General features: G+C 35.2%; 1 protein-coding gene across 1 annotated transcript in view; it reads left to right on the top strand.

The window, feature by feature from the left end:
* Positions 1–9977, top strand: part of KIAA0232 (KIAA0232 ortholog) — a 50114-nt gene that overhangs the window by 15424 nt on the left and 24713 nt on the right. Inside the window, 1 exon segment of the mRNA XM_009698218.1 lies at positions 1–84. This exon segment is cut by the window's left edge and continues 6 nt beyond it. Within this exon segment, the coding sequence (XP_009696520.1) occupies positions 1–84 (84 nt within the window).

Below are 9977 nucleotides of genomic sequence, written 5' to 3'. Positions count from 1 at the left end.
AGTAAGAAAAAGTGCTCTGATCTAACACTAGAGGAAATGAAAAAACAGGCTGCTGTCCAGTGTCTTCGATCTGCTTCTGATGAAGTAAGTTTGGACTATTTAATAGATTCTTATGGCTTTATGCACTTTTTTGTGTTAGATATATTTAGCTTGTGATGCTTATCTTTTAATTTTGTGATGGTTTTCTTTTAATTTTGAGATGCTTATCTTTTAATTTGTGGCTTCTTAAAATGCAAGTTCGCCAAGAGTTCTCTGAGAGTTCTTTATTTTTCTTTAGGAAATTATGAAATCTATGTATGGCAGCAGGATTTCACAAAAGATTCTGTACTATGTAGTGTCATGCTTTCCCTCTGCAAGCCCTCACCTGTTCTTGTCAGGGACAGTTGCAATGCACCAGTTTGTGTTGAAATTACCACAAAGCTTTGCATAATGATATTTCTTAAAATCTAAATTTACTTTGTGTTGTGTGTGAGCAGCAAGGAATGGAATATTTGGGCAGAAAGCCATCTTGCTTTGTGCAATCCAGAATTGCTAAATAAAATGCAATGTATAGTAGCAAATGTTCACTTTCCAGATTACATCATTGAGTGGAAGTGGAGTTGAAGTGTGCTGACTGGAGAAGGTGAGAAGAAGTGAGGGCAAAAGGTTGAAGGAAGATACCAGAGGCAGCAGATACCATGTAGCTCAATGGAAAAGTGGAGAAAGCGAGAGACTGTCAAAGGAAATGTTTAAAAATTAAAAATAATCTGTAGCACAGGTCGATGAAAGCTCTCCAGGGAGATTTTTCAGGCAGCAGAAATGAGAAAGTCTATCTTGTAGTTTACAGAACTACAAACACTCTGATCTGTCCCTCCTGTAAGAAGAAACTCTACCCCACCTATGCAGCCTGGTTGTGTTATTGCTCCATACAGCTTCCTAGTCACAGTTTGTGCTTGTGCAAGCATTTATGTGTTTGCGTGGAGAACTGGATTAGGAAAGTGAATCAGTTTCCTGAGATTAACCTGGTTGGGGTGGAGGAAATGTTAACCCAGAGAGGTTTCCTGGTCAGATTTGTAGCACAGACACTTGTCCCAGCAAGAGTGAGGAAGGTATGTGGCCAAGAATAGTAAAGGAAGTGGGGTTGATTTGTGTGGTTATTCCCACCACCACCACCTTCAGCAGCATTGCCATCATATACTGCCTTACTGTTTGTGAAGCTACTTCAGCGTTTGTTCAGTTAAAGTGTTAGTTGACTAATAGGGAGATTTCGGAACTCTTATTTTCCCATTACTTATTATCCTAACAAAGTGATGCAAAATATAATTTTGTTGCTAATTTGCTCTGCTCTCCTAGTTACGCAATATTGAGGTCAGCACTCTGACTCTCATAAAAGTTAATTTAAATATGAAGTAAATATGAAGAAATAATTGCAATAAGTAATATCTTTCTTGAGGGTATGACTATCTTTGTATACTCAGTTTGTGAAGAACAAGAAGTAGCAGTCTCATATGTAGACCACAGGAATACTGGTGATTGATTTTTAGCTTTAGAAATTACTCTCTGGACTCATCTTCACATAGCTGAAAATCAAGAAGCATCACTTAGAGCTAAATTTATAATATATCAAGAAATCTAGTTGAAAAGAAAGAAGGAGGAGGTAAACTTAATAATCCCGTGTCTGCCTCCACTTGAAAGTTCGTATAATCTAAAACAGAAGAAGAAGGGAAGAAACCCTAGAGTTTGGAAAGAATAAAAAAATGTGTGATCTGAAAGGTTGAACAAGTAACTTCCTCATTTGACTCCTGCCACCTTGTCAGATTTTTATTGTTCAACGTTAACCTATAATCTACAACCTGTAGACTTGTGTTATTTCAGGGCTATTTTGACTTCTGTTGCATGCTCAGACAATTAAGCTTGTACATTTGTTGTCTTTAACGAAATTGTAGGCCATAATTTTTTAAATGTATTTTCAAACACAGGGTGGAACCTTTAAACCTTTTTTTAAAAAAAAGTTGTTACTTAAAGCTGTTCTCTAGGTAGTTTAACACATGTATTGCGTAAGAGAGAAATACAGATTTTTTTTTTTAATTTTTTTTTTTTTTTTTACCCTGGAGTTGGGGGGAAGGGTGATCCTGCTTTGATACTAGTGACATTTTCAAGTAACTTGTAAGGTATCTTTTCTTGCTACTTTTCAAATACATTTCCTATGTTGCCTGGTTTCTGTACTTATGTTTGTGTGCTACTCTGATGGGAATAATCAGTAGTTCTTGGACTGTGAAACAAAATGCTAAAATACTATTTCTGCTGAGGCATTCAGGCTGCTCAATGCAAAGTTCATGGTTTCATATGTACAAGAAGATAAAAAGTACCCTGTTAATTGTAGTGAAATTTGATGATTAGTGGTATATGAGTGAGGAGCATTTATAAAAACTGTTGAGATACAGATAACTAACTTTCTTTCCAATGCCACTTCAATTTTTTAAAATTGCTTTCTGAATTATCTGAAAACGTTTACCGGTAGAGACTTTTTTTTTTTTGTCAAATAGGGTAGATGTGTTCAGTAGGATCTTTATAAATATGTCAATTAACAGCTTTGTTCTCACAGTTCTTTCTTCTTCCAAGGGGTCTGGCAGTAGTCCATGTGGGCAGTGCTGGAGCTTGCTTATAGCTTTGCTATCCTGTAATCCTTTTTTCAAAGTAGGTGGATCCGGAAATACCAATATCCTTACATGGATATGGAACACTTGCTCTTCCAGCCTAACCTCTTCTTTCAACCTTAGCATTGGAGCAAAGCAGGCAAGGTTGAGGTAGCTCCATTATTGAGAGTACTCAAAAGAAGTCTTAGTGTATTTAAACTTAAGTATATTTAAGTAAAATTGTGTTTAAGTGAAATAGTTAGAATGTTTACCCTCTGGGTGTCTGTAAAGAGAGTATGTATACACACATAAACAAAAAAAACCCAAAAAACAAATAGGGAGACAATTAAATGAAGACTTTAGGATTCTGCAGCCTGATCTATTTTAGGGGGAGAATGTGCGGAGGATGAAAAGGTATTTAGAGTTAATAATAACTTTTCTAACTCTCATAGAAAATGACAGAGATCCAGGTATCATAATTTTGATGTTTATATTTAATTACTTAAACAAGTAATGTATTGAGAAATTGCAGACGGTCTGTCTCTTCCCCCCTACCAGTAATCAAAGGTCCTAAAATTTGGTGATTACTTCAAAAAGATGCTTGACGGGAGAGGAAGTCATAAAATAGATTAGATGAAAATTGGCTTGATAACAGTGAACACTGTTTTGTCAGTCTTTCATTTAATGGTTGAAATAAATAATTTGATATCTTGTCTCTTGTGGATTTTCATTTACATAGTATTCATTCTTAGGGAGTATTTTATTTGGTAGCTTAGTTTTGTTTGAATTCAGTATTTTGTCTCATTAAAAAGACTAATGCTGTAAAACATTCGTCTTGAGACAGAAATCTTAAGATTCTAGTTATAATTTTATGGTGCAGAAAACAAACATTTGACTTCAAAAAGCCTACAGTTTGGTGTTTATTTCTAAAACATTTCCTAAGTTATGGAGTATGACAAGTCAGAGAAGCTGCAGTCTTCTGACTGCTCTGCATCACTGTGACTTGCAGTGGCAAAACATATTGTGGATTAAGTGCATTTGTGAGAGGAGGCCCGATTTTGACAGATACTATCTCATATGTGTAAGAATGCAAATTGTTAATGTATGTATATTCTGAGGACAGTATTTTTTGTGTGACAAACATTTTGGTATCTCAGATTGTGTGTATGAATCTTTGGCTGCAGATGCTCTCGATGCAGTCAGAAGCAGAGAAAATGTAAGTATGTGGCAACTTGTCAGAAAATGAAGACAGAATGATGCTGAGAAGAACTTTAAAGACAAGTACTTTAATGTACCAATCAATTGCTATTCTTACCGTGGTTGTAAAGTTTATTTTTTCCAAAACACTTGAATGGAGTATAAATAGCAGTTCAAAGATGTGCTGAAGAATTCTTGAAATCTTAAAAAGCTTGTTAATATTGACCTTGAGTAGAGATTTTATCTTAATTCTTATCCTGCTGAATTGTAGAAGAAATTTTAAAATGTTGGTTCACAATTAACTGACAAAGTAGGAGTATCCATTCTAAAGAAATGCTGGGTTAAAAAAAACCAACCAAATTGTTTAGGACTGGGGAGTAATTATTTAAAAGTCCTTTGAGGAAAATAAGAAATTTTATCATGAACTTACTGCCTGGAATTTTAAGTCAAAACAGCTGTTTCTGTCATCATTAAAGAACTTTTTTTTTTGTTAGTTTTGTTGTTGTTTTTTTAATTCCTGTCTGGTACACCTAAAATTGAGAAGGATCAGTTTGTTCATGTATAGTTTCTGAGATGACTTTTTTTTAAAGCCTCCGAATTCTGAAAGTTGGTAAATTATTTTGGATTTGAATAACGAAACTTGTCAGTAACAAGACAGCAGTATCTTTGAGACTCAGAAGTTCAGTAAAAGAATAAGAGTTTAGAAATTCACCTGCTTTGTATTTTTGCAACGTGGATACTGTCTGAGCAAGATTGGAATTAGAGGTTTCTTGTTGAGTCTGATATATGTAAGACTTTTCAGTAGGCACATTTCCTGGTAATAATATTGAAATTACTTATGTTACCTGTCCATTGGTCATAAATCCAAGCTTAATTACTTTTTAACTCACTAGTTTTCTGCTAAAAGTTGTATTACTTGATAGAGTAAGCAGGGTTTGAGCTGTGTTATTGCAGTTCCTATATAATATAGTTCATTCAGTGAACACTTGCTGTATTACATGTGAAATCCCACCCCAAGATGGTGCTAGAGTTTCCGTTAAAGCAATCGGTGTATCTTTATTCTGCTGAACTGCATGAGGACATTTTAAGAATGAGCAAAGGGGACTGCTTCATATGTGTCTTACTTTCCTCACTGATGAAACCGGATCTCCCAGACTCTTTCCTTCTCTACTTATATGTGGCCACTTCACCTAACCTGTTCCACATTGTGCTGGCGTCTAATGCTGTTGATCTCTCAAGACATGTCCTAATGACGTTCAGTCAATGTGGTCCATTTCTGAACTAACCAGGCTCTCAAAATCTGCTAACTGCCACATGAAACAGTGTACAACATGCCAAAGTAAGAATTAGTCTTGGTTGATAGATTCTGTAATGAATTTGGAAAGAGCACTGCTCTAATATATTTGACAAAAGCAAACAGTATCTTCCATCCCACTGTTCTAAGAAGTTACTGCTTGGAGGTACCACTGAAACATAACTGGTGAAACATCATAACAGTAATTTCTTTGAAATGTAGTCAGGTGTGGGCATGCTGTTATTTGGAGCACTGGCTTTGCTTACTTGGAATTATGAGGGGGGAATATGACCCTTCTGATATCTGTGTTATCATATGGGAGCACTTAGAGGAACAAGTGTGGGCTCTAGTGAACAGTATTGTTAAAGATTTGAAATGACAATCTTATTCTCAAATGTACCTTGCTTTCAGCACAAATTTGAGATGTGTCTAAAATAAGATTCTGTTGAAAATTTCTTAGCATTTGTCATCTTTCTTACTCTTAAGTGCAGAACTGTCAAACTTTCCATGCGGTTACTACAGTTCTGCACATAAACCTTATTTGAAGAAATAAGCTTCTAATCAGGCCAAATTAATCAATTGGTTATGATTCCACGTCTGAGCATGTTTTTATTGATGAGTTACCCTCGCCAACTACTATAGTCTACAAAGATTATGGTATCTGTGTGCCAGTTAGACCAAGGCACTACTGCGTAATCTGTTTTGCACTTTGCAATAGTAATGTGCAAGAACTGAAGCAAAAGGACATGTGGAGCCTGTAGTGCTTTCTTTTCTTCTTATGCAGGATGCCAGATTAACTAGATTATTTTAAATTAATTTTAATTTTAATTGCTGATTTATTTCTGCTGTTCTCTGCTTCTCTGATGTAAGCCAATATTAATGAGGGAATAAACTCTCACCACTGCGCTGGGGTACCAGGGAATCGCCTAGTAAACATTACATGGTTTGTTAAGGGATTTAACTTGGGCATCTTTGTATAACTAGAAGTGACATGAACAAGAGATGTATAAAGAAAGTGCCCAATATTGTTTTGACTTATTTTTAAAAATAAGTGAAAAAAGTTAGTCAAAAAGCCCTGTATGGAGGGTAATGAAGTGCTAGGATGAACATTCTTAATGTAAAGATAAAGGACAGCACAAGAATGAAGCAAGTTGTGTAAAAGCCATCTTAACAAATCAGAAAGATGAAATGCTGAAGTTGCTGTTGAAAAGCTTGAATTTATTAAAGGAAAATGAAGTTAAGGTTCCAAAACAGCCGTAATGCTTCTTGAAGCATATATCCTGACTAGCTCAATAGTAAGCATTTCTGTGTGTCTGAGGATGATTGTTCAGAATTTTTTTCCAGGAAATACCAAAACACTTCACAAAAACAGTGACTATTATCTATCTTCTGGGTTGTATCCAGTTGGCATTCTGGAAAGGGATATGCTACCTGTTTCTAGAAAGCACAGAGTTATTTAGGAAAGGATTTTAAAATTTTTCAGGAGCTAAGAAGAGTTTTAGACAAGATACATGTTTTGAAAAATAAAATCAAGCTAGGACTGATGTCCCTCAGCTTCTTCTGTGAGAAGGCACCATAGGGTTTTATTATTTCCAACCCGTCATTGTTTTTCTATGATAATTGAATTTGTATTGGTTTAAGAGAATTTGTATTGGCTCTGTATTATCAAATCCATTGGCTTCAAAAGTTTCCCTTCTTTCTTCATTCATATACTAAGCAAGCTATTTGGTACTGAATTTCGCAAACTATATTAGCCTGTGTTTTATAACTTTAGATACCATATAGAAAATTGAAGTGAATTTTGTCTTGTCACGGTAACCATCACAGAATAAAATTATTATAATAAATCAATTCTTTTTTCCTTATGACTTTGGCATTTAAATAGATATTCATAGTACCACATATCTGATTTGTCAGGATACTGAAGCTGCTACCCTGAGTATGGTAGTAACTTTAATGGAAGTTGACAGAAGTTTTAATTATTCCAAGTTTTCTTGATATAGAAAAAGTATATATCGAATTGGAGAAGTTCTTTGTGGGAGCTTAGTCTACACAGAAGCTATTTCATAACATTTTTTTGACCATTTGTTTCTCAGTTTATATCAAGCCAGCAAAAGTAAATTAATGCTTATCTTGTATTTCTTGTATTTAAGTATCTCCTGTAGTATAGATAATTTTGTCTTGGAGGCTGAAATTAGGTGTTCGGTATGATTGGAAGTTATTTCACCTTGTGTGTACTCCCAGTGATAATGGAAGCAAAATGAGGCAAGGCAATTCTCTTGCCAGCAGCTTCTCTGATAAGTCTGGGGCAGAACAAAGGTTTGCATATGCATGTCTTGGAGGGAGAAGGCGGCACAATCTTTCAGATACAGAAGCATGGCCATGAAAAGATGAGAGAAGTCAGTTGCAGAACTCTCCTGAATAATGCCTTGCATTTCATAACAGAACAATGTTATTAGACTATAATTTTCCTTAATGTAGAACACTCATTTTCACCAAAAATTTGAACTGGGCTCCATTATGAATTCTTACCCTATGCACAAGCAAACTTCAATGAATATGGCAGAGTACCTACTGAGGGAATTTCAGGTGTCCTTCCTGCATTTCACTTGATGCAGAAAATAACTTTTGCTTAATTGGTGGGAACACACTTTAAAATTTCTCCCATTTAGTTGATAATATAGATAAGAACATTTCAACATCTACAACCTGAAGTACTGTGATTAAGTGAAATCTCACAGCAGCACTGCTTACAAGGATAGTAAGTCTTTTCTGGCTTTGAAGTCAGCATGTTTGTTTATAAGCAAAAAATAATAATCAAGAATAGTTTCTGGAGATGAATTATCCTTTCCGGGGGGGATAACTTTTATCTTAATTTAGCTCGCTATGGGAGGGAGCTACAAGAATTAAGTTTTAAATAACAGAAGTCAGATTAGCTGCTCTAGTAACCTATGTTTAGGGATAGCGTGTTCATTTTAAATTAATTTGAGCTGGTAATTGACCTTTTTTATCTAGAATTAGTAAATAACGTGCTATTATCTCTCTGTCTTAGAATGTGCAGTGTGAAGTGGTGAATTACAGCTCTGAAATCTGAGTCTGATCCTAGATAGGTGATTTACTTTTCCTAACGCTGTTTTAATACAAAAGACGAGACTAAGAGAGTTACAATAAAGTATTTTTATCTCCTTGTTGGAGAGCTATTGCTCTTGTATTGCTTGAGATTGTTTGGATTTTTGTGATATTAAGTCAGTTTGCTTGGAAATCAGTATTCTAAGGTCACACATCTACTGAAGATTACTTGGATCAAGTATTCATGAGCCCCAAAAGAGAAGTTAATAAAATAGAATTTGCTTTTTCTGACTGGTCCAATGTCTTTGTTGTAAATCATTATGTATTCAATTGAAAAGATAAAGATTTAACTGTGTTCTCACTACTGAATGGTCAAAAAGTTGTTGTACAAATACTCGTAATTGTTTCTTAGTGTCATCTACCTTATTATGTTGGAGGAAAATCCCATAGTGCAAACTGGAACCTTGTTTTATTCCTTTGAACTCCTGCTTGGGTTGAACACCCCAGGAAGGCTGCTGTTTTGGTGGATTTATGTATTTATTCATTTATTTACATAGTGGTGATCTTAGGGTTAGAGGTTTCTTTTTTTTAGTCCTTTTTTTAGTCTTTCTAACTCTTGAGCACCTCTTTCGAGAGTACCTGTAACCAGTTGAATTCTACTGTATCAGAATATTAGAAAATGGAAGCCTAGACTTTTATCTAACTCTCGTCATCTACAAAATATTGAAATAGATGTGTGGTTGCAATGAATCACTTTTTGTGCCTCATTCAGTTCACGTGGCTTAACAGCGGATTCATATAAAAGAGCTACCTAATCCTGCTCTTGGTGACAGGCTACATGCCAAGAAAACAGTCCTGGTACACTACAGTCAGAGTACCGTCTCTGTCTGGGGAGTCCTATAACCTTTTAAAAGAATGAGTTGAAACTATGAATATATTGATTTTCTTTAATTTCTAGATTGTTTGAACTTGTAGTCTGTGAAAGGAGTGTCTTGTATTCTGCTGTAGCTGATCCTGCTTCAGCAGGGGTTTGGACTAGATGATCTCCAGAGGTCCTTTTCAAACTAAACAATTCTGTATGTCTGGGAAAATGAAATGAGGATTTGTTTTAAAAGTGTAAGCGAGAAAACTCTCAAACTTAAGCAAATGAGTGATTATTTTAACTGTTAAAGTAAAATGAAGTATAATGCTTTTGTCTTTTCAAAAAGCTTAAAAAGGAACAAGGAACTTTCCTCATACCTTACTGGCCTGAAATAAGGAGCCGTATTTAGTAATATTTACACTGCACAGTTCAAAGCTTCTGGAGAAAGCTATTAACTTATGTTAGGCTAGAAGCAGAAAAAAAGGACACACCTCCCCAAACCAAACCAAACCCCCAAAAGTTTGAGTTGTATAATCTGATGAGATTTTTGAGTTTCTATGTATATATTTATGGTATGTCAGATGTGGAAAGTGCATTCTAAATGCTGTCTGTCAGAACTTCATTTTCCTTTATTTGTCCAGAATATTTGACTATTGAATATGTGCAGATCTGTAGAACAAAGTACACATTTGCATGGTATTTTTTGGATGAAAGTATGAGACCCATAACTAGATGTCATTACTGGGCAACAGGAAGGGGTGAAAGCTCAGCAGAAACGAAAAATTTTGCTGACCAATGCTATCCTCATTTCCATAGAATAACTTATATGAAATAATAGTGGTGCATGAACATTTGTGATCAAATTCAGGAAAAACTTGTTAAATCTCTTGGATGGTGACTGCGCAGTGCTTGTTTGCAACATTCAGAAGTAACCTACTAG

This window comes from Cariama cristata, unplaced genomic scaffold (assembly GCF_000690535.1).
Source record: "Cariama cristata isolate BGI_N322 unplaced genomic scaffold, ASM69053v1 scaffold12354, whole genome shotgun sequence".
NCBI classification, from domain to species: Eukaryota; Metazoa; Chordata; class Aves; order Cariamiformes; family Cariamidae; genus Cariama; species Cariama cristata.
This window is presented reverse-complemented; position numbering and strand designations above follow the sequence as displayed.